The sequence below is a fragment of the Centrocercus urophasianus genome, unplaced genomic scaffold, assembly GCF_019232065.1.
Source record: "Centrocercus urophasianus isolate 14NV4802_14NV808 unplaced genomic scaffold, USGS_Curo_1.0 seq_5, whole genome shotgun sequence".
In the NCBI taxonomy this organism is placed as follows: Eukaryota; Metazoa; Chordata; class Aves; order Galliformes; family Phasianidae; genus Centrocercus; species Centrocercus urophasianus.
In genome coordinates, this window is record NW_024885088.1 from 6,896,028 (window position 1) to 6,921,399 (window position 25,372).

The 25,372-nt window shown below is 42.0% G+C and overlaps 1 protein-coding gene across 4 annotated transcripts in view; it reads left to right on the forward strand.

The window, feature by feature from the left end:
* The window catches only part of ETV6 (ETS variant transcription factor 6), a 131,225-nt gene that overhangs the window by 88,906 nt on the left and 16,947 nt on the right, over positions 1 to 25,372 (forward strand). For all 4 annotated transcript variants that reach the window (XR_006171467.1, XM_042834913.1, XM_042834912.1 and 1 more), the window contains 3 exons: positions 10,708 to 10,872; positions 14,511 to 14,645; positions 15,562 to 16,104. Coding sequence is in view for 3 of the 4 variants with exons in the window: in XM_042834913.1 (XP_042690847.1) it covers positions 10,708 to 10,872; positions 14,511 to 14,645; positions 15,562 to 16,104 (843 nt within the window). In the remaining variant the exon portion in view is untranslated. The remainder of the gene's footprint in view (positions 1 to 10,707; positions 10,873 to 14,510; positions 14,646 to 15,561; positions 16,105 to 25,372) is intronic.

Here is a 25,372-nt window from a genome sequence, read left to right on the forward strand (position 1 = left end):
TAGGGATGGCCATTCTTTGTGGGAAATGAAGGGTGGAAAGAAGGGCAGCAAAAGATAGCTTCACTGATGTTGAAGTCATTTGGTGTCTCTACTAGCACAAAGACTTTACAAAGTATTAGCAATTGGGAAGCAGTGGTGCTATCAGTTGCTCTAATTACAGGGTATGCAGTTTCTACACAGCACCTTTACCTTTGTAAGAAAACCAAAAAGCAGGATGAGATAGAACTTCCTTGTGAATTATGCATTTGTTTTCATTCTAAGGTTGATCCTTTACTGAAAGTGCATAAGTAAATTATTTGCCAATGTTGATATTGCTGTAATTTTTCCAGTCCTGAAAGCAAACCTTTCTCAGTGACATCATCAAGATTAAACTCAAATAATACATTTTTCAGTGACATATTGTGTTCTGTAGAAATACTGGTTGAAGCATTTCCTCCCTTGTCAGTCACTACTTCCAGCTGTTACTCTTTTTGTGATTTGTCACTGTCTCAACTGGTTGTGTTGACCTGGTAGTGCAGCCTTGAACTGTTATTGCAGTTGTGCTCTTAATCAGCCCAGAAAGCTGATCTGGCAGATGCCAGTGTACGTGTCTACGTACATACAGATTTTCTCTCTCATCAGAACCACAGTATAATCTTATCAATTTCACTGGGCACATCAGAGGAAGTGGGCAAAGAGCTGCCACTGAGCAGTGGCCTGCAAGGAGCTTGCTTGAAGGACAGTGTAGTGAGTGCTGACATCCCAGTGTCGAGGTAGAAATTACCATCTTTGTACCAACTCCTTTGTACTAGGTAGAATAACAGAAAAATGTTCTGATATCCCCACTTGAGGACCAGCAGTATTTCCCTCAAGCACACTACTCATTCAAGACACCTGTGAAGCTGGAGGGGTGAAACTGAAGTATGTCCTTTCACTGTTATGGGTGAGCAGTTGGCTGATGTGTTGACCCAACATTATAAGTAATGGGGTTCCATAAGGCTGGTGAGCATTCGCTAGCAGAGTTCTCCAGGGCTCCATTTTTGGGCCAGTTCTCTTTAGGGTTTGGACTCAATGATCCTTACTGGTCCCTTCCAACTTGGAATATTCTATGATTCTATGATTCCGTGTATTTCCGAAATCTCAGGCTCAGGCACATAGTTGTTCTGATGTGCCCAAGAACTTGCTGAAGCCCTGTTACCTCCAGACCTCCATGTGAAGTAGCTACTATGGGGTCAAGTGGCTGTGCTGAGCATGCAGCAGATGTTCAGGCCCTTGTGACTGGCACCCTCGAGGGCACCCCAGAGATGGCTCCAAGCCATCTTTGAGACAAGCAGTACAGCAGCCTGGCTCCAGTCTAACGAGCCAGCAAACGAGATCTTGCATTCCATCCTAATTAATACTGATTGCTGATCACTTAAACAGTGTTCTTAAGCGGTCCCAAATAGAAGTAACGTCTTAACTTCCTGTGACTTCTGCAGAAGCCTGTTTTTGGAGGGGCTAATATGAAAAGTTAGTGAATGTGCTGCCTAGCTTCAGAGCAAGCAGGAGTTAAACCCTGGAGAGGAAGCAATTCTTAAACTGCAGCAAAGATAATCATGATAATTTATCATCTGATAATCAAAGAGCACACACTTAATTTGTTCTCATTATCAATGTATTTCAAGCACAAGTACCTTAGTACAAGAAGCCTGCCTATGCGCAGGCAACGCTTGAAGGGTAGAGATAAAGAGCCCCATGAAAATGCAGTGAGACTAATTCTTTGTGGGAAATGTGTTATGGTGCAGTGTGGAGTCCATCCCCGTGGTTCCTTATCCCCCCTGCATGTGGAGAAGGATCTTTAGCATATAGAACATATATGTTCTATATATATATAGTTGTTTTAAGCTTCTGACCTTCCTCTAGGACAGCGGCGTCTTCTTGAAGAAATGACTGACAGTACATGAGAGCTGCAGGGATTTGCTTCATTAAGGAACCATCAAGAAGTAAAGCTAAATGTGGATGTTTTTAACCATGTCGAAACTCTGGCTTGCAGCATCTTGGGAGCTGAAGGTGTCTGCAGCGCACTGAGAGCAGGTTTTTGCCTGCAAAGCCCAAGATATGGCTCAAAACTGAGTACAATATGCAGTCTCTAGAGCTGAAATTTACACCATTTCCCCTAGTTATTTAATATTTAATGTTACCTGAAGGCAGGTCTTTCTGTAAAGCACAGAAGAGCTAATATACTGGTGGATTGAAGTAGTCTTTTATAGCCCTCCTGGATTAGGAGTCTGAAAGAGACAGAGGCACCCTGCATAGACAGAGATCCAAAAGTGAAATCAGTTAAGTAAATGCTGTTGGTAAATTTTTCGCTGTGCTTTGCTCAATGGCTACAGGCAAAGTAAGCCATAGGGCTGGCTGCGCTGCCAAAATCTGCTTTTCCTGTAGTACCACAAATGCAGCTGCAGCTCTTGAGACTGGAAGACCTGGTGCTGAGAAGCTAACATGTGACATCTTGCTGTCACAGCTTACGCTGTTGTGTAGTGAGGCTGGCCTCACGTTCCATGGAAACAGCCTGGAAAACATGCTCTTTGTGTATACGCTCCCCCCTCCAGCTCTCACAATCGTGGTTGAGTTAGAAAACAAAGTCCCAGCCAAAATTCCTCAAGGGAATGGGACGCAGCCTCATCACGATGTGAGCCTCTGAGAACAAAATCTCCCTGTGAGAAGAAAGCAGCTTCTTAATACGGGAGGATTATGATGTTTTGCTGTGTTGGTGGTGATGTTTTGCTGGCATGTGAGTCTGAGATTTTAGAACTTTCCGCTTGATTCAGCTGCACAAAAAGGACTTCCTGACGTCTCTTCTGAAACTGTAGAGTCACCTATAAGTTTGCAGCTGCTGGAAGATCAAAGTGACCTCGCTGATATTAGGCTAAACTGATGAATTACAGAAAGAACCATCTTAATTTTAGCAACTGCACTGATTGTTACTAGCAACTACTTCTTCAGCTTTTCATATCTTTCTGTAGTGCTGACAGGATGCACAAAAATCAGTAAAACCATATGTAGGCCAAAATGAGCAAGATCTATTTATTTCTAATTACTTACAAATTCTCAGCACCCCAGCCGGGGATCCAGGCTGTATTATGTTAAAAAGAAAACAAAAAAACAAAAACAAAAACAGACCAGACTCCAATATATTAACAATGCATTCTAATACATTTTTGTGTGACAAGAGTTTGGAATTAAAATTACTGTTGCCTGAGTAAGTGCCGCAGGAAGTAGGAAGGAAATGTTTTTCTGAACTAAAGGTGTGATGATGCTTTATATTTGTCCAGTTGTAAAGAGAAGCAAAATATGGTTCCTAGATTCAATTCCTACCATAACAGAATTGGTGTAAGGGCAGGTGTCCAATGATTTTGTGCCTTACATCTATAAGAAAAAGATGCAATAATCTAATCTGTCCTCAGTTGAAAGGCACTGTATAGTGTAAATACACAAGTGTTACTAGTAGTAGTATCCCATGGATGAAACAATTACTGTAGTCAATACAGGAAAACTTTAAAGAATCGTTTTTAGGTCTGAATTTTGACCTAGATTAAAATGAATTGTTTTAAAACAATAAAGAGGTGCTGATAAATAAATTAAACTTTTAAAAATCCCCTACATTTCTGTTTGTAAATCCTCTTGCTTCTTGCAGCATGATCGTTTGAGCTAGCTAACCCGTGTCATTGTCAAGGATCAGCTAGTTTTGTTTAGGATACAGTTTTTGCACATACAAGGAAAAAAGCTACAGAAGACATTTCTTTCAGATCCTTTTGGAAGGGAGCAGTAGGAAAGCAATGTCTGCTGTATGGAAAATGGCCAAAAACTGGGTGAGAAGCAGTCAGGAGTGGATTAAGACTATAACTGGGAGCAGATCCAAACCGACATTTCCCCATTCCCCATCCCCCTGCCAGTTGCTGTGTTGGTGGTGATGTTTTGCTGGCATGTGAGTCTGAGATTTTAGAACTTTCGTGCAGAGTTGCACGAGCTGCTCTGATAGGAATCCCATGGTCACCTGCCCTCTGACTGTGGTCAGCAGAAGAGTGAGGAGAAGAGTCATCTTGCACTCAGGCAATTTTTCTGCATGTGGCAACTGTGGTAGCAGCCACAGTCAGCTGGCTGATGGTGTGCTGGCAGCATCTTGCTGACTCTGTCATGCTTTGGCCCTCCCCAAATGTGGTACCCAGATGCAAAAAAGCCAGCCTTCATTCCCCCCTGGAAGGAGTGCTCTTGCTGAGCTTCTAGGAAGGTTTTTCACAAACACTGCAAAAGGAAGCTGGAGTCATTCTGCATGGTTCTTGAAAACTCTTGGACATGGCTCATGGAATGAGTGCCTAGAAAACAGGCTGGTCTTTTCATCACCTCTGGTTGCTTGCGTCTTTGGCTGGTAGCTTTTCCCTTCTAGAACTTAAAACAGTGTCCACTTCAGCACATGTATCAGCACCATTTATCTGGACTGATTTGCACCAGGAAAGAGATGCATCTTGCATGAATTCTTCATTCAGACTGTGGACTGCCTGTCAGGAGCATGTGGATTGCGCCTGCGTTACAACACTTTCTGCAGCTGATCCCATACAGGGGCAGCTCACAGAGGAAAGAGGGCTAAATCCTAAAGGCTGATCTGTCTGCAAGTAAACTCGAGATGATGCAGTAGAAACAGAAAGGAAGGGGTGTCCACAGTGGGTCAAATACTGATTTCAGTAACAGGAAGTGCAGCATGACTGACCTATGTTAAATGACTGGGGCTGTGCTTAAAGCGTTATTCTGACATCAGTTACAACTCTGAGGACTTCAAGGAATTGGTCTGCATTGTTCAGTGACTTTTCTGTCTGTTCTTGGGGCAAGGGATCTTAGGTGTGGCTGAGTAATTTTGTGTAGGATTTTGCTAACCGGTATCTGAAAAGAAAAAGTTTGGCTATGAAGTGAGAAAGAATATGTTCTTCATGTTAAATCTCACAGAGAGTGGCTTTTCCTTTCTCCTTTCACACTTAAATTGACTTCAGATTTTGTGGGTTTTTGCACCGATGACTTCATCTGCCATCATTAATCAGTGAGCTATCTCAACCCAGCAAGCTAATTTAAAGTACTGCTTGTGCATTTGATCAGCAAATGCAAACCGTGTGTAATGTCAGCAGGTCAGAAAAGGTGATGGAACATGGGATTTTCACTTCAGTTCCAGAAAGGGCCATAGTTGCTTCCAGGAAGCTGAGCTTGGCACTGGGTGTGGGGACTTGAAAAGATTTATTTCACCATGTAAGAGCTCAGCACTTGATCATTCTAATCAAGCATTTTCCAATCAATATGTTTCTTACAGGCTTTCCAAAGGCTGCATTAGAAAAGCAATTTTATTTATTTTATGACCCTGAAGCCCTAAGGGATTAGGGTGTGTCAACTTTGCAAGTCTCTGTACAGGCAGTGAGAAAAGAAGGGCTGGGCCATGGGGAGCAATGTTAGCAAGATCAGCGTGGCAGAAATCTGTCCCTGTGCCTCATCAGGCTTGTTTCTTCGTGCACAGGGTTCGTAAAGCAGACACTGTGCACAAGGCATTGCCTCTAGTCCTGCTCCATCTCCTGTACCCTGTTCAGCAGGACAGCAGGAGACAGCTACTCCTTTTATTTCAGATTTTCAGCTACTGAAAAAGCTGTTTCACACTCTGTTTCCGGAAGTATGGGAAGTTTCTTGTCATTCTGATTACAGGCAGTTCTATATCTTTTAAAAAGACGTACAGAACCCACTGAGGTGTGTCTTCCTGCCCATCGCATGACTTCTCTGTTCCATATCTGATCACTTTTTTTCCTTAACAAGGCCTATAAAGGTGCATTTTCGTCTGCTGCCATCCGTTCCCCTTGGTTTGTACTCACTTCCTCAGTAATTCTCTTCAAGGATTAGCCAGGAGTAAGCTTTCCATGCTTTTCTACCTTTCCTTATCTCTTGGCCTCCAAAATAAAGCCAGCTTCCTACTGTAGGATGAGGCAATCTCTGTGGGCCAGCACCACCGAATGGTTTCTGCTACTGCGCTGTGTCATCCACATGTCCTGGCTTAGGGGCACTTATTAAGGCTGTCCACATGCATGGAAATAGCTGAGCACCATTCTGTAACTCATTCCCCAACCCGGAGGAATTTGAGTCCTCAGCCTGCCTGTCTTTGCCTTACTTAATACAGGCAATGCTAAGCGTCTGCAGAGCGCCTGGTGGTGGGAGCCTGGCAGCGCTGGTACTGAAGGGAAGGGGACTTGTGGTGGAAGATCAAGCAGGGACAGCATGAAATTGCACTTTGGTGCCTAAATTGTGCTTGAACTTGAAACTTCCTGCGGCACTATCGGCTCTTGGCTGCTGAGTTCCCTGCTGCAACCCATCTCAGGGAGCAGCAAGACTGGAGGAGGGGGCCTTTAAAAGTCTCTTGGGCAGAGCCTGGGAGAAATATCTGAATCTAATTGTATGTCTTTCCTCCAGACCATGTTGCCTTTACATAGAAATGGAGAGAAAAACAGAACCTCATGCCCCTGTCTTGTTTTTCATGTAGCAGCATGTGTTATGCTTTATGGATAACATGGAATAATATATTTAATTAATAACAAAAAAGAGAGTTTCAGTTCCAAATAAATTAGTTGGTAGCAGACATGCAAGTCCTCTGAGCTTTCCCAGCATCATTTTTCCACTAAAGACTCAGGCACTGTCCTGCAGTTGGAGTCAGCCTGCCTGCTGCTGCCAGTGATGCTACATCTGTCCCTGAGTGTTTAGAGCCAGCTGCTGATATGCATGTTCTGGCCTCTGTTGTTTGCCCATCTGAGCTGAGTAGCTTTTGGCATGGGAGCAAGAACAATCTTCTCTGCCTCCAGGAAGCAGGGATAAGAGGGTGGAGGGGGTGGGGGGCTGTCTGAAACCGTTCTCACCTTATCCTGCCTGACAGCTAACCAGGCGTATGCATGGAGGGCTGAGGTGGAACAAAATTTACACAAAACTCACTGCGATCACTGTTTCCGTTGTGCGGGCTACAGTACGGCTGCGTCCTCATATCGAAACTAAAACATGACAGCAGCTCTCACTTACTGTACATTGCCCTGTGCATTGGATTCGTGTCGTCAGATTGTTCCAAAGTGAGTCAAGGTGAAAACAGCCCACAGTACGTTATGTATGCTTCACATCTTACATGTATCTGCTGTATCTATTGGACATGCAACACACACTGTAAAATACATATCCTCTGTTCAAAAGGAAAGAAAGAGATATTAAACAAGGGTGCATCACAAGATTCGAGTTTGCCTCCGTCTTACCTGAAGGGCTCTCTGTTAAAACGGGAGTGAAGTCTTTGGAGGCAATGATCTTGAACTCCTTTTCAGCATACCAATGCATTCTGCTGTGTGCATGTATGCATGAGCACTTAAACACATGTAAAAAATTTTGCTACCTACTTGAAGTAGAAAATGTAGATTACTCCACCAACCCCTCTTCTCTGTGCTTGTTTTTGCTGTGTAAGAAGATAAAGGAACAGAGGGTGGATTTCTTCTGTGGTCCAGTCTGTACCCTGGAGTGTAAGAACTGATCACCCTCCCCATTTATAAGCTGGCTGGTGCAACAGGTACTAGAAGCAGGACTTCAGGTGAGAAATAAGCAACAGAAGCTTATAATTTGCTAAGACACCTGTGCTCCAGCCTGCAGCATTAGAAAGATGAGCATAAATTTAGCTTGCTTAGGGAAGTTTAGAAGTTTTTGGTGTTGTTTGTTTTTATGCAGAGAGATTGAGGGTGGTAGTTCTCTCTAGATTCTAGCCAGCAGAGCAGTGATGGAAATGGGAGTAGTGTCAAGTCGGACTCTCAAGTCAAAATTCACCGTCCAAGATCTGTGGCTCCATCAGCATCTACTGCAAGCAGCAAAACCTGCCTGCTGCTCAGGCGGCACAGCACTGTCCTCGTTTTGTTACACAGCACTCATTTTTCTCACTTTATTCTGATTGGTAAATATCTTTGTTAGTTCAAGACAATGCTGTTAGCTTTCACAGAAAAGAAAACAGGAGAGATAAAAAGAGCCCATTTTCCTCCACAGTGGATATGACAATAAAAGATGAAGAGGGGAAAATAAAAAAAAAACAGTATCCAATAAAAGAAAATTTATATAAGCAGGATTAGTCTTTTCTTTCACTGAGAGTACAGAAGAGCATTTTGAGGACCTACTGATACGGTACGCTGTGCTATAAAATCCATTCAGCTGCAGAGCCAACCCTCTCGTTCCCTTGTTTTCATAAACCCAACAGATTCTTTTTAAGAAGGGGCAGAGAAGGTGGCATACAAGCTTAGCAAACACGGTTCTGCGCAGGAAAGAATTATTTTTGAGCAGCGGTTCCTGAAGCACTTTCAGCAGCACTGTTCTGCACCCCCAGGAAAGCTGTGACAGAGCTGATTCAGCCTCACAAAACAGGTGGGGGAATAGGCAACTACAGAGGGCTTTTGGGGAAATGAGCTTCCTGGGAAGATGACAGGGCAGGGAGAGAGGAAGATGAGAGAACAGGCAGTCCACCTGGGCATAAGTGGTTCACGTGTTTTATAGCATTTTATATCTTCAAAACACAATGCAAGCATTGAATTAAGATATTACCCCATGGGTGGAGGGATCTGGCTTCTCCACCCACTCATTTTAGTACTAGCCAAACTGAACAAGAAAGGCTGCATGCTGTTTGTCCTAGGTCATACTGCTTTTTGGCTTTTTTTCCTTTTCCTTGAAGATTCTGTCTCTCCTTTTCAAAAGCTGATACCCAGCGGAAACCTGGTGGGCATGGTGAAGTTGTATCCCTTTGGAGTCACAAGCATGGCACACCTATGGCGCACCAGAAGCCCTGCTTCTGTAGCTTATTTGGCTGTTCTGGGTCTAGTGCTGATCAATAGAAGCGCTTTATAGACATGATACTTTCATATTAATTTAACAGAAAGCAAAAATACACAGACAGCATATAGGAAATTATGATCAGTGTTTGTACAGGGAGTGATTTTTTATTGTGTTGTTATCAGTAAGGGTGCATGCAGAACACGTGTAGTTATCGCTCAGCTTTGTCCTTGGCCTGATTTTCCTAGTAATGTTTTGTTTCTTGCCTGATCTTGTGAAGCACACACCAAAACTCCAATTAAATTTCCACATTACAGTGTTCTTCTGGGCAACTTGCTGCTTGTATGGTGTGGCAGATGGGGAGGAAGGTGGGAACAGAAGCCAAATGTGAACATTTCAAGCTCTCCTCAGATGTTTTTTTAAACCTTTTTATATGTTATGGTCTGGCTCTCACTTAGTTCTCCATTGCCTAGCTGCAGTGTGCACCATGTCCAGCAGTAGCCTAGGGTCCACAGTGTGTTTTCTGCAGGAGTGCCTCTGTGCTCAGCAAAAGGTGAACCTCACTCTGGCGTTTTGGCTTACAGTTTGCACGTCTCTGAGAAGATCTTCACCTGATTGCACTCTCTGCAAAAAGGAAGGACCTATAGAAAGCTCTGACCTCGGTAACTAGCGGCTAATTCAATAGGAGGAGAGAGTTTAAGTCCTTCATAAACTCTATTTCTTGTGTCTGTGCAGCACAGTGCTACAGGGTTAGTTGAAGCCATTGGAGACTTACTGTTGCCATGCAGACGCCCCTTCCTTTGGTCAGCCCCAACCGTTCCTTGAGCTTGATCTCGGTTCTCACTCAGGATCAGATTCAGTTCTGTGTGCAGCTGTGGTCTGGGGCTTTCCAAAGCCGCTGCCTGGGAATCTGGTGTGGCAGCAGAATGCAATTCACTGCATGTGACCTCTTGCTGAAACAGAAAACAAGATTGCCTATCTGCAGAAGTAAAAAAAGCAAAACAAAACAGTACAAATCTCCTGGGTTTCTTTTCTGACTTGGTAAGACAAGGGTAATCAGATTTCATAGAATGGTATGCCAGGAAGGAAATTTCTTCCCATGTGCAGCATACAATCAGCCAGGTGCAAGATGAGGAAGGGAGGTTCATCTTCCTCTGAAGCATAAGGTATTAGCTCCTGCCAGAGGCTGTGTACTGGAGATCTGGTATGATCAGATACGGCAAATTTTACGTTCCTCTGCGCAGCGTGAAGCTTTCATTTCTACGCAACAATTGTAACAAGTCAAACAATGAGTCATCCCACAAGGGAGAAAAGGAAAGAAAGCTTTTATCTCCCAGCAGACTGGAGATAATCTGCTTACCTAGGTATAAACAACTCTTCACCATGCTGCCTTCTTTCCAGGGGAAGGAAGCTGTTTTAAATTCATCTGTAAAACAGATACTGAATTGTCACACCTCCCAGGCCTTTCTGCCCAGGCCCAGTAAAGATGGCTGGAGGGGGCATGCAGGGAGGGCACTCCTTGCTTCTGTGAGATGTTGCACAGTGAGCGTGGAGGGGGCCAACAGCTTCGTCTCCTGCCTGCTCTGCACCTCAGAAGGAACAACTGGGGAACAACTCCATCCCACAGTGGAAACCTGGAATGAAATAATGTCCTAGAAGGGATGTTGAGGCATCTTTTTTTTGGGGATGCCCAAAATAAACCAGGATATCTAAACTAATGAGGTATTGCACAGCCCAGTATTTAGCGTAATCCTGACATCTCTCTTCCACACCTTGCCTGGAGACTTTGCATGTTACTGCGAGGGGAGAAATGGAGATTCTGTGGTATTTGCCTATATTCACATGCCTTGTCTAATTTTATAATGCAGTCTTGGTCTCTTCCTGGTGCAGGTCTGCAGCCCATTTACTGGAGCAGGGATGATGTCGCACAGTGGCTCAGATGGGCGGAGAAGGAGTTTTCCCTGAGGCCAATCGAGAGCAACACTTTTGAGATGAATGGCAAGGCTCTGTTGCTCCTGACCAAAGAGGACTTTCGATACAGATCTCCTCATTCAGGTGAGGAATTCTTATGGAAGCTACAGTTGAAAGGAGAGAAGAAACTGCAAGAGGGTCTGCAGCGGACAAAGGAGGATACAGAATCATGTTTGTTAGGGTGGGCAGAGCAGTGCAGCAGAGAAGGGACAGAAACTCTTATATGAGGCAAAGACAGAAAAGACAAGAGGAAAGATTGTAGGTAAATTTGGGTGTAACTCCAAATCCAAAGATGCAACATGTCTCTTATTAAAACTCTTCACTGAACTCACAGAAAGCAGGGTTCTTTGGCAGCATTTCATGGCTTACAGCTCTTTTCCATAAAGGCTTATCTTTTTGCAGACCCAACTACAGCAGCAAGTTAATCAAGTGCCCGAGCCTCTTAAGAAGCTGACATTAGCATTCTGTCTCACAGCTGGCTTGGCTGACGTGCTGCTAAGAGTGACTGCAAAATTCATCCCTGGGGAACCTTTTCTCTTTTTTACAGCCCTCGTGGGTTTTACTTTACTTTACTTTTCTCTCATGCGCTTGAGGCTGGCCCAAGGTACAACACAGATAGGTGTGAATCAGTTGGCCGATAGCTCAAATTATGTCTTTGTTTATTCACACACATGATTTAGAAATGCCTATGTTGTCTTCCTGTACTTAGATCCCCTGCAGTCATTCTGCTATGGCTTTACAGTCAGAGTAAGCCTCTGCCCTCCTTTGTTGGGGATGTTTAACTAAATACGAGTTATTAGTTCTATACAAGAGTTATGAGCTTTTTTTTTATGACCATACGTGTTAAATATAAGGTTTACTCAATCACAATAGATGATCAAAGTGTTTGGACTAAGTGGTCATGGAGCTGCTGTTACCAGGCTTGCAGCACAAGGCTCACTCAGTGCAGAAGTACAGCTGGTGCAGTTTGGCTCAGGCTGATAAACAAGGAATGGCATTAATTCTGCTTCTAGCTCCTTTGTGACTCCCTTGAATGCATCCAACCATCCTCCTGCAGAATCTGCCTCTCATACTATGGCTTATGCTTATTCTATACAAAGTTTTCAAAGCATGTACTTTAAACCAAGAATAATTTTTATAAAAGGAAATGCCAAACATCTATGTCTGTCACTAGTATAATACAGTAGTGAAAACTGATGCCTGGAAAGATCCTTTGTTTTATTTTGGTACTCATTTTGAATGATTTCATTGCAAAAATTAGCCCTGCTTTAAGGCAAAAGAAGTATTGAAAGTGGGCAAGGACTGTAAAGGACGACTCCGCGTAACTTATTTGTTATTCCCCTTATCTTACCAGTGCCTTGCTGCCTACCAGTTATTTCTCTACTCTTCCCTTTGTGTGTTGTGAGGGCACTTGAAATGAGTAGGATTAAAATGTTTGTTGGCTGGAGATAGAGTGTTCTCAGAGAAGAGCCTCTGGCTTGCAAATCCACAATGTGCAGAAGGTTAAACTCTTGTTTATCTAAATGGCTAGAATGGCCCCTTCCCAGCTCTTTCTCTCCTCTTTCTTTCCAGGTATTATTCCTCACTGATAATAAACATTTTAGAGGATATCTCAGTCAGCCTCTGTAAATGTAAATGACTGTAGGTAAAGTATGCCTCAACGTTTCCCAGAAATAAACTACACGTGAAACGTAAGAACTGTGAAATAATATTTGCTACAGAGTTTAAGTTTTTCAAAGAGTGTAGGTATATAAAGGCTCTATCCTTTCCACTCCTGGTAAAACCAGTAGAATAGCATCCACTCCTCCCAGTGATTGTACCAATAAAATGGGTACACAGCCACCTGCTATACACCGATTCGGCACTGGCCCGGGAAGAGGGCAAAGGAGAGAGAGAGAGAGAGAGAGAAGAGACTTGTGTTTTTGTAACTAATACAATTGTGTCTTTGTGATGCAGAAGTGTAAATATGTTGTTAGGTGAAAAAAGAAAAATTTATTGCTTGGAGTGTTACAGTGCTAGTTATGATTATGCCACTGTTGCATTCAAAAATGCAAATTATGAGGTAAAATCACTTTTTAGACTTTCATGTACTAAACATGGAAAAGGTAACTGAGTTCTTCAGGCTTTGTTTTTAATTAGGTTTTCAGGTGTTGCAGTCACTTCGTAAAAATGCCCTGAAGTCACTACGGAGACAGTGAAAGCAGCTGAGATTCTAAAAATAAAAGAAGCTGAACTATGGGAAGCAGGATAGCTTTAACTGTTTCATACTAAGACAATAAACTTCACTGCAAGTACAACATTGGCACGTTATAGAAACAGCAGCTGAATGGCACACGGCTTTCAATCTCATAAGAGCAACTACTAACCCCACACATGCTTGAGAAAACTCTCCTGGAAAATCCAAGGTTTCCTAGTTGAAACTCTGTTAAGTACCTTTTCAGATAATATGCTGGTGCTGTAGCTTGTTCCTCTGTATTATGAGGTAAGACACACAGAAGAGAGGAAATAAAATTAGAAGCTGGGAGACTTTGTGCCCTATATTGTACCTTTTTACTTTGAAATGTTTAGCAAGTTACATCACACAAAACATATAAGTATGTAAATGTTTAATGCAGATTTTGGAGGGAAGGCATCAGTACAAGATGGAATACATAAGAAGATACAAAATAAGCAGTTAATATTGATCTGCAGTGGTCACTGAAGGGACATGGTCCACTAAGGAGGGATATAACAATTCTGGTAACATGGATTGGGAGAAAAAGTGAAGTACAGGCTGCTTGCCACCCCGAAAAGAAGCAAGCCTTGGATTGAGTCATGCAAAAACATGATCACATGGTGCAGTACAATTCTGCAGACATTTCTGTAAAATAACAATCCAACAGCAACTAACAGACTATATTTACCTATACAGATCACCAAGTCTACTGCATTAAGTTCCTCAGTATGTATCATGTCCCTCTTCTAATACTGCCTGTTGCAGTGAGCTCTCTACAGATCCTAGTGTCTAGAAATAACTAGCTTTGCGATCCTATTTGGGCTTTCCTGAAGTCCGTCTCAGGACACCAGAAGTTCCTGTAGCACTCAACAATCTCCAGAAGTTGTCACCACAGCAGGGGTTACATCTCTTCATTCTTTGCAGGTCTTTGAGCTTACCCCAAAGTAGCTTCTCAGAGTGAGAGTTCTTCCTCCTATTGTATTTCCTAGATTGGAATATCACAGTAGCATACTGCCTCTGCCCGTGGGGCACTGGTGCTGCATGGAGAGGCTTGGCAAGATCTTCCTCCTTGCCCCATAAAGCCTGAATTGTTCATTAATTAAGGAAGGAATAGCACCTTGTTTGCTCTCAGCAACTCAGTGCATAATCACATACTGTGCATTTAAGAATTTTCTGAGGTGTCTCTCTAAAAAGACTAAAGCTGTGATGAGAGAAGGTGGAACACTTGAAATATTGCTTACAAAGGGTGTGAACTCTTGAATGGGCACTTCTGTAGCCTGGAAAAACTGTATCAGGGTAGTAACAGCCACTTCTTTTCAATCTCCCATTTTTCCAGAGGTATGACATGCTGCTTTTCTTTTTCTTTTTTTCCTTCTTTCAGAGAAGAACCTTGCAAAACAATGAAATGCAAAGTTTTACAACAGGCCTGTTTGGATATGAAAATAGCAGCCAGGAACATGAATTAATGCATCAGATGGCTAAATGAGTCCTACTGTTTGTCTTTCAGGTGATGTTCTGTATGAACTCCTTCAGCATATCCTGAAGCAAAGGAAATCTCGTGTGCTGTTCTCACCTTTCTTCCATCCTGGGAACTCTATCCATGCTCAGTCAGAGGTTTTATTACATCAGAACCATGATGAAGGTAACTGTCTTGTTCTTATAGGAACTATTATTATAAAATGGTGATTGGGTGACTGGAAAAAGGATGTGTGGAATGTTGTCATTTTTTGGCTCCGAAGTTACTTAAATAAAGTTGCTGTTCACCATTTGTCTCTGTGGCTGTTAACAGTCTGTTGGTCTAAGGAGCTGACTGTCTGTTCTCCATATATTTTCTGTTGCTTTGTCCTACTTCCAAAGCTGCCTTAAAAGGTATAACAGATGTAGAGTTGAAAAAAAAAAAGTCAGAAAGTTTTATTGACCACATTGATTTGTTTTTCCTCACTATCAGTTGGGTAGACAAAGGTGCTTCATGGACTTTCAGTGTCCTGGAGGTGCAGCTTGATGCAGTTGTTTGCAGAGCTGGAGAAAAGGCAATGTTAGAAAGGAATATTTAGCACAAAGTCACTTCAAATGACAGTGTCGTCACATTGTACTAAAGTTCTTGGCATTGAGCCCATCTTGTTGCTCAGCTCTTGAACTGGTTAAGCAACTCATTTTGAGAAAAGGTTTTTTTGCAGTTTTCTCCCATTTTTACCATCAGTAGCAGTGTTTGCTTAGGTTATTAGTTGTCCTCCTAGTAGTGTCCTTACACACCATGACTGTTACAGGTGGTGAAGAAAGAATAGATATATGCTTGTGGCATTGCAGATTTGGACTTCTCTTTATTCAGAGCAGATCAAAATGTTTCCTTCAAATGAAAGATACAAAGCCTAAGATTTTTAAGAGATCCCTTCTATGAAAGCGTCAAATATAATTCTGTTGATGATTTTTTAATAGAAAAAAATTATAGGAAAAAGTAGTGTTACAGAATTGGATTAGGATTTCACTCAAGTTTGCATTTAACATTTAGATTCTTCAGCTTGATCACAATGCAGACGATCTATTTTTTTTCTCCACAGATAGCTTTGTCCAGAGGCCTTCAAGACCATCCACAGAAGCAGTCCACCACAGCACCCCAACCATTGAACTGTTGCATCGTTCTAGATCACCCGTCACCAACAACCACCGTCCATCACCAGATTCCGATCAGCGGCCACTGAAGTCCCCTATGGACAACACTGTCCGTCACCTTTCCCCAGCTGACAGGGTGCCAGGGGCAAGGTACCATCAAGAGAACAACCATCAGGAGCCCTATCCTCTCTCAGTGTCCCCGATAGAAAACAACCACTGCCCACCTCCTCCTGAGGTTCTTCAGAAGCCTTCCAGCCCTCGCCAGGAGAACACCAGGGTCATCCAGCTGATGCCCAGTCCTATCATGCATCCTTTGATACTGAACCCCAGGCACTCTGATTTCAAGCCGCTGAGGTTGTCTGAGGATGGGCTGCACAGGGAGGTAAAGCCAATCAACCTGTCCCACCGAGAAGAGTTAGCTTATATGAACCACATCATGGTGTCTGTATCCCCTCCTGAGGACCATGCAATGCCAATTGGAAGAATAGCAGGTAAGTGACCTTCTCCAGGCTGTGCCAGGTTTGAAATCTTTCATGTATAACTTACCATTACATGTGTTAGTAGCTCCTCATTTCTTTTTGCCACACGGTGACCTCAGCAATTATTGGCATTCTGCAAGTTTCACCACATCTATAGTTTAGGCAGGTAAGTATGATTATAACAGTTTCATGACGGGTAAGCAAAGATGCAGTGACATGCTTGTGACCACAGAATGCGTAATTAGTACTGAAAACGTGTACGTACTGACATTTGCTGCCTCTCTACCCACTAGCAATTCATTTGTTTCCCAAGATACTTATCTCCAAAGCCTTCTCCTGCAAAGAGATAATTTTCCAAGAATTGCATTCCCTTCAGTTATGAGTTCTAGGCAGACGCCTTCTGTCGGTTGTATTTGAGACAATGCAGTCAAACTTGTTATTGCAGAGACAGTGGGACTAATGAAATCTCACCTCAGAGTCCTGCTTTGTAGGCTTTCCTGTCTTCTTATGCTAGGATTGTCCCTTTTTACAGAAACAAGGTTGCCTTTGTCCCACACAAACCACAGTCATTGTCTCACTTTTGTTATCGTAAATAACTGACATCATAACAGCTGAATCAGGAAGCTGAGGTTACAGAAAATGTTTTTTGTACTTGAAAGGGAACTGTAAATAGATAGGGAGAGTGGGAAGGGGAATCGAACCACTTCAGAAATGTGCTGAATGCCCCACTGACTAGTATGTCTTGAGGGGTGTAAATGCACACCATACACAACACACCCAAAAACATTCCATACATTTACATCAGCAGCAAACTAATATGATACTCAGCTCCTGTGGGCTGTTATGCATGTCTACGTGGGTACATTTTAAAACACCTTGTTCGTTTCAGTCCTTTATGCGCCTTTAACTTGTTACAGATGATGTGCTGCCTCAACTTTAATGAGGAAGATTTTGTTTTGAGACTTATCGCTCTGTATTCAAAAGTTACATACCTCACCAGCTAGTCACAGTCAAGTGCAAAAAGGGCTGTGATCCTTTCGTGTAATAGAGACATGAGCTATGAAAATTAATCTTTTGGAATTTTAGGCTGGCTGACATTTATCTCTCTTTTCTGGATTTACCAGTAATTCAGACACAGAGCTAAATATTTAAGTTCACATGGGTGAGAAGAGAGCCTTGGCTTTCTGTTAACTATTTGCATGCAAGTGATTTTCACGGAAAGCAGTGATGAAGAGCAGCTACTAGGGAAGCCTCATGTGCTGCTGACTAAAACATTGAGCTCAAAAACATGTTCTATACCCAAATCAGATATTTTAAATTGTAAAACAAATTCGTCCTTGACTCAAGATACCTCACAGACTGATAAACCTGTTAACTTGGAGATAAAGTCTATTTTTAAATGCAGTGTGCAATTATTTGATGCTGAGAAAGAAAGCGATCTTTTCACTTCATGCTGTCCATTGTGCTCTGTTTTCAGAAAGTCAATCACTAAAGCTGTGGACTTTCTGACAAAATAATGGCTGTCAGACAAAATAATGAGCTTTACATACTAGTAAATAAACCTTACCTTTTCATGTAATATTGTTTCTTAACATATTAACTTTACTGGTAACTCAGTTTTACAGCAAAGAGTTTAAAACTGAAGGCCTTGCTTTCATTTACTCTAAGGCCATTTCACACTTCTTTGCACTTAAGAGGCATAAAGTATCTTTACGTTACTCGGTAAGGTCCCATTTATTATTAATCAGTGGCTTGAGTTGATTTTAAAAACCCATGTTTAGCCCTCTTAACACCATATGCGTGAGTCTTCAGTGTAACTTTGTCTGAGCTAGAAGTCATTAGACTTGGATGATCCAAAGGTGGACCTGTATCCCTGCAAATATTCCTGGCAATATTTAAGCTACCTAACTCAGGCATCAGTAGCATCAGTAGTCATCTATAGCTATGACATCATTTAAAAATAAAGTCGTTTAAAAAGGGAGTTTAATAAAGCAGTGCAACAGACTATTTTCCCTTTGGAACTGCAAATTCAAGGCAGTGACAGTGTTTGTTGGTAGACAGCCTCTGACTTGAACTCTTGCAAGCAGACGCTTCATCTGGCTGACTGAAAAACCAGCCCTTCTAGGTTCACTCAGATTGTCTCAAAGGATTCCACCCTGTGGAAATAGAAAGACACATCTCTGTTTTTTTAAACTCGGTTGTAGTTTTAATCAAGGAATTAGCTGTTCTTCTAAATGTGATTGAAATTAGCTGTTCTTCTGAATGGAAATTCCACTCTCTATGCACCTCTGACTAGAAGGGCTTTGTTATCAAGCATTTTAGGACTGTAGTATCTCATAAGGGTACTTTCCCAAGGTACAAGGACAGATGAGGGTTCCTGTGTTGGCACATTTTCTGGATGCATCAGGGCTGAGACATGCACAGCACTAGTGGTAGAACCACTGCCACCAGAAACTGTCTTTGCAGCCATGCTGAAGTTCTGCCCCCATTGCTTCCACAAGTGCTTTGCTGTTGACTTCTACCACAGCTGGCTGTCAACATACAGCTATGTTTAGGTGTCAAAACTATATTTTTTAAGATAGCAAGATACACTTGAGCTTGCTAGAAGGAAGGAAAATGGGCACTTGACATAGCAGATCTAACCAGAAACCTGTTAGTTGCCTAAAGGGAGATAGGGGAATCCCAGCAAGAGGCAATTAAGGGATTATCCAGTTACGATAGGTTGGGTTTCACCCTTATTTTTATCACCTAGAAGTTGACTTAGAAATGTGAGAATGTAATGACGTGTTGCAAAATACCTTGCTTTTAATTCAGTCACTTAAAACTCACTGGGACAATTCTGAGCTTTTTATTTTGTGAGAGGAAATACTTTGCTGAACAGGTTTCTGAGATTCTGAGATTTCCAGTTCTCCAGTGGTTTTCTTTACTAGTTTTCTGGGACAGAAAAGTTTGTCCATGAATCCAGGCAACCTGTGGCAATAAAACTTGGGTATTACACACTGTGCTACCCTTTGTTTTGGCATTGCCATTTGTCCAGTACAGAACGTAACCAAATGACTATGCAGATAGGAAGGATGAGGTGCCAGAGAATTGACTGTGGATGCAACTCAACTCCTCCCAGGTGTTCCAGATACTGTTGGAGCTGGAAACCAAGGAACACCAGGAATCTGTAGGTCGCTCTGTGCATGCCTTAGGCAGACCTATCCATCTTGTACAAGTAGCTTGGTAGGACAAGCAAAACTGTAGATCCCCACTTTACATATTGCTTTTGATTCTGCTCTGCCCTTAGGAGGGAAAAGAATTCAAAGGTAGGTAAGTCTCTTGTGCCTGCTTTTGTCTATTAGCATGCTATTCTTATCAGTTGAGTTACCTTAGCAACGAGGCTGTATTTAGCTTTGTAAGCTGCCAGATTTGTTTATTCCCCATCAGTAGTATAAGGAAAAGCCAAGTAATGTTTAAACAGTTCAGAGGCACATTATCTACTACTGTATTGGTTTGGCCCATAAAACAATCGACTGCAATAGGAAGAAAAACGAGCTACATTCTTGCCCTGCTGAAATCATGAAAAAGATCCATCTCCAACTCAGCTTCTGACTTGGGATTTCTGCCACATCCCTCAGTGTGCCAAAAGTCCAGAGAGTGCAGGAGCATAGCCTTGAACCCAACAGATTTGTGTACCTGACATCTCTGCATAAGTAGTCAAAGCTGAAAATGTTGAGAACACATCAGTCATAAATGACTCACGTTGTACTAAAGTCTACGAAGTCTACAGTGCTTAAGATGTGTGGTTCTGACCACCGGAAGGTCTTTCTCTTCAAAGCCCTATAAATACAGTAGTTTTGCAGAGGTGCCTGGAGAGAGGTTGGAGGGGGAACAGAATCAGGGATTCTCCTCTCCCTTTATTTGAAAAATTTAATCACTTCCCAAAAATTTGTGTAGAAGAGGAAAAGACTGGAGGAGTTAACTTAGTGAATCTTTCTCAGAGTGCTTAAAAGATCAGTTAATCAAAGCTTATTTATTTATTTATTTATTTTTACTTCAGAGTTGAGCTGGAAAGCTTCTTTTAAAGGAGATTAAGAAAAATTCAGCTTGATTGATTGAGTTATTAGATTCATAACACTAGACATTTAGAGCTTATACATTGGAAATCACTGTACTTCAAAACACTGCATCATGGCCATTCTTCCTCAACTTATCCATTAGGATTTGGTGCCCCAGCATTCATGTTTACTCCATGTTTGCCAGTGTGACATTCACAATCATGACAAGTTCTAGGATGATGCCTTTTTTTGTTGTTTGTTTTTGTTTTTGTTTTTTTAACAAGTAATTTACCAAAATCACTTGTATAAATGCAGTTATACAACATCAGTTTATTTTCCTTCCTGTACAAAAATGATTCTACAGGCATGGTTACTATAGAATGACCCATGGTGGGTAGTGGGGAAGAAGAGTTGGAAAGGAGACAAAAAACAGTTGTACCTGTTTAATAATGGAGGTAAAATCCTACAACTAAGCACAACTTATGAGTTCAAAGTTTTGCAGCAACTAATACTGTTAGCCCTCACACAAGGGGTTCAGTTTCCTACTTCCTTTGCTATATGGTAGTGTCTATGTGCTCTGCTGTGCTGAAACCCCTAATGTTTACTGTCCAAATAGAGAAGGTAAATATAAAAAAGGTAAGGGCACACAAAAGTGGACGGTGTTTGCAAGAGTTCCAGCACTGATCAGAAGCAATGTAGAGGAGAAAGCTATACCATATGGCAAAATAAAATCTATCAGTAGACAGTATCTGACCAGTCCCCCACTCAGAATCAGAAGTTAAGTGTATTTCCAGATTCTAGTTACACGTAGCACCTTCTGATATGCTACAGTGTCTCACATTTGCAGATTCCACTTTGTTTGAAAAATAACCAGTTTAAAAACTGAAACAACTCAGACCCTGCACTACTATTCGATCTGATACTCCTGGTTTTATTCTTCTCTACACTTATCATAACAGCAATCTGAGCTATCCATAAACCAGGTAGAGGCCAGGTATATAACTTAATGAACTTCCTGCTCCTGCTTTTACCTGTTGCAGCTTTTAAAGCCAGTCATAGTGTTGCTGTAATAGCTGCTTGTGCACCAGTGTTGCTGTTGCATCCTCCAAATAAAAGCAGAACCTACCCAACTCTCTGCACTGCACTGGGGCAGTGGCTTGCATTCTTGTATTCAGTTCAGTCTTTCTGATCTTTCCTGGGGGTATGGATTGCCTACAGGTATAAGTCATTGAGCACAACAAGTGTTAGTGTTAAAGGCTTGAACCCAGTTCCCTCTTATTGTCATTCTGTCGTTGGTAAGTTACTTTATTCCAGAGTGACAACACTGCTGTAGAAGTAGAAAACTTCTAGAATAAAGTCAGTTATTGTGGACAGAGTCCTACTGTAGCACTCAGTACTGGAAAGGACCTACACTATTTGGGTTTTCTGAGTGTTTCAGCCCTCCAGACAGTGAATAAGCATCACTGTTTGATTTGTTACTGTTCCCAATTTCTGGATCTGCATCGTTAAGTTTTACCGTGAGGAATTCTTACCTAAACTGAAAGTGTTTGCTTTTTCCACGTTTGCAGAGAATGAGGGCTGACAAACCAAACGTGGCTTTTGTCATGTGCTTCCTTAGAGGTATTCTGCTTTCTTTAAGAAAGCACGTATCATTACTAATGCCTACTGTATACGTGCCTGAGAAAGCAAAGGCTATCTTCAGCCATCACAAGACATGATCCCAGCAGGGTTTGACAGCATCATAACAGACCTGGTGGGCTCTTGTGAAGCACTGCCTTTACTTGGGGGCAGCTAGGGCAAAACCCGCTTCCTGTCTTAGAAGCTGAGCAGTTACAAGTTACAGCCTTGCAAACTACAGCAAACCAAAACAGTGTTTCATTTCAGCATGCAGAGTTGTAAGCACTGGGATTTGAGTGCTTGATTTCCAGGTAGCTGATCCTCCTTTGCATAGGGCAGCAAGTGTGAAACTTGGAAGAATCAGGGATTTTTGGTATAGGTATGTCCTCTCACTACCAATTGGATATGACAATTATAATGCTACTGGCCTTGTTTAATCTCTTGTTTAATCCTTGCAGCCATGTACAGTGTTATATTTACAATATGCACCACATCAATTTCAAGCCTCTTGTGAAGAGCCAGACTACTACAAAGAGACTGAAGTGTGAATGAGAATCAAGCTCAGAGTTCCTTTCCAGAGGAAGAATTTTCATTATAACCTTGAGAGCCATCTTAACATGGCATTAACAATTAATTTCAATATGGAAATGTACCTTCCCTGCCAATATAACTAGTGTCACTCAAGCAATAGCAGAATGACAACAGCTTGGATAGGTAGTTTCAGATTTTCTGTGAAGTGTCTTACTTTACAAATGCCATCATTCTGCATAGGTACAGGAGCAGAAATTGCAGCCAGGTTATGTTCTTGTCTTTATATAAGGTCTGACTGACAAAGCTATAGGAAAACTCAGTCATCTAGCCTTCATCCCTTCTCATTACTGTTCTGCAGCGTCTAACGTGTTGTGGCTAGATGGATGTGATAGGTGAGTTCAGAGTACCCTCAGCAGCCACTGAGGTTGGCAGGATGTTGAACACCTCAAGTTCATAGTCTTTTTTACAAGAATATGAGCCTTGTTTTCCCTGTACATTCCACACTTTTTTCAGGTTGAAGTTGTGGCAGTAATTCAGATTTTCTTCTACAAAGGAAACCTGCATTACTTTGAACGCTTAGTTAAATCAGAACAATAGATCTTAGTGTTGACACTATATTGTACTCTCTTTGGAGACAGGCTTACTTAAGTCTTATTTTAATACTGATCAGTTAGAAATTGTACACAAAGGTTTGCACTATTTTATAAGATTTAAGATGCAGGGAAGTTCTCCGCAGGATACTGTTTTCCCTCTCTGTTGAGGGAAGGGTTTGGCTTTGTCTAAATGTGGAGATGTAACCCTGTTTCATTTTTCTGTCAGACCCATCAGAAGGGACAAGTTTACAACTTATAAAGAAGTCCTTTCAGCAGGAAATTCCTGAAGCCATAGCCTCCAGCTACGCTCACACAGAAGAAAGATCTCTGGCTTTTGCCTGGAGCACAGAAGTGAGGTTTTTGGACAGTGGTCTCCAGCTAAAAATGATTTTCCGCTGTTAGAAAGAAAACAAAACAGCTCACATACTTCACAAGTCAAAGATCACTTGAGCTTGTGACAGAGGGTACTGGAGCTTCTCACATTGTGAGGTCAAAAATTACGACCCTGGTTGAGTACCATAGAAAAGTCACTTCCACTTTTGCCTGCTTATATGAAGTAGGATTCAGAAGAAAAATGTTCATCCTTAATTTTTAATTCTCCTTATTAAAGTGTTTGGTCAATTCTTTGGTGTCAGACAAGGTTTGAGGTGTTTGTAGAATCTCAGTTAACAGGAGAACAAGCAGAGGTTGAATTTCTTCCCCTTTTTCATGTTGTTGCCCTTCATAAGCAATTAAGGTGAGGAAAAGCCATGGGAGGATCAGGAGCAGATTTTGTTATCAGAATAAATGGAAGAGTGAACCCCACCATTGTGGTGGAGCAGGTAAAAAGAACACTTGAAACTTAGTACTGAAAATACATCTGTTTGGTGGGGGTGGAACAGAAGAATAGAACAAGGGAAAAGTCACCTTTTTTAATAACATAGTCTTTATCTTCCAAGATCCTCATCTGTCAAAATGTCCTTTCTCAGTCTCTGACCTCTTCATATTCATTATATATCCTTTGGAATCTGAGAGCTCCTTTCTTCAACCACATGAGGAATATGAACCTTTTGGAGCTTCCTCTTTTTCATACATTTTTGTTGCCAAAGACAGAGCTTGGCCCTGTCTTGCCCTGTTATTTCTACAACTGTTAACAGCATGACAATCTCAGGTTTCTGCTCTGCTTCTGCCTGATCAGCATTTGGGTATAAGACAGAAGCAACATACAACCATTGCACTGTGTGATCTGGCAACCCATTTCTCCAGCCCCAGCTTGAATTTACAAAGCTGAATGAACATTTGTCTGTTAAAAGGTTTCTCCGCATAGAAACATCGACTTTACTGCACCAGCTTACCATCCTTGTAGCAGCAGCCAACATTAATGGAAAGAAGACACTTTCTCCCTTAGTAACCTGAACTCAGAGTACCATACAGTGTTAATGCTTAGCACCCCACAGTCCTCAGAACCATTTAACCCCTTATTTGTGAGATTTGTTTACTTCCTTTTTTTTTTTTTTTGTAGTTTTGACTTCTAAAATAAGTTTGTGATGTTCTTAGATATTGAGACTGTATTGTTCCTAACTGTATCAGCACAACAGTAACCTTACTGTAGCATTTCTTTCTTTCTGCTTGTACTGTCTTTCACCACCAAAAAAAAAAAGAAAAAGAAAAAAAACCTTTCAAGAAGATACACAGTAGATTATTTGATATGATCCAGCCATATGCCTTCCCTGTCCTTACCACAAGCTTTAATTTTTTATCCCTCTCTATTTGTGTGGTAAAGGAAAGCTGATAAAGTGATTGTCACTGTACTCCTGAAATGAATTATAATATCAGCCAACCTGGTGAGCATCATGTACCACTTTGATAGCCTGAAGGTCCATCTGGCTTATGCAGAAAGCTCTGACTGTTGCGGAGTTGAGGATATAGTTAAAATGCAGCTTAACTCTATGGCAAGCCTAAAACAAGACAGGAGTCAGGGCTTCTGTGGCTCCCAGGCTGGATGTGGCTCTGGACAGCCTGGTCTAGTGGTTGGCAACCCTGCGCATGGCAGGGGGTTGAAATTAAATGATTGTTATGGTCATTTTCAACCCAGGACATTCTATGATTGTATGACTCAGGAGTTCTCTCCCCAACTTTATTTTTTTTCATACAAGTGAACAGTCATTAACTTTAATGATTTCTTGCTTCTGGCTACAGTCTAAACACATCCAGATGCTCCAAAGTAATGCCCTCTTCTCAAACAAGGGGAATGATCACAGACTGTAGATCTGCAGGCACCTTCTGAGGGGGCCTCTCCCTCTTTCTTCTCCACCTTGTCGACTCTGCCAGTGTAGTCTTGCCTCCTTCTTTTGTGCTGGCAGTAGCATTCACCAGATCTTCCTGCAAGCTCTCAGATAGCAGAAAGCAGGCCAGTGTTTTTTGCAGGGTTTGTTTTCTCCTGTTTGAATGAATTAAGTCAAAGCATACGGAAATCTAACAAAATAAGAGCCAGCATGAGGTAGGCAGCAGGAAGAAGGG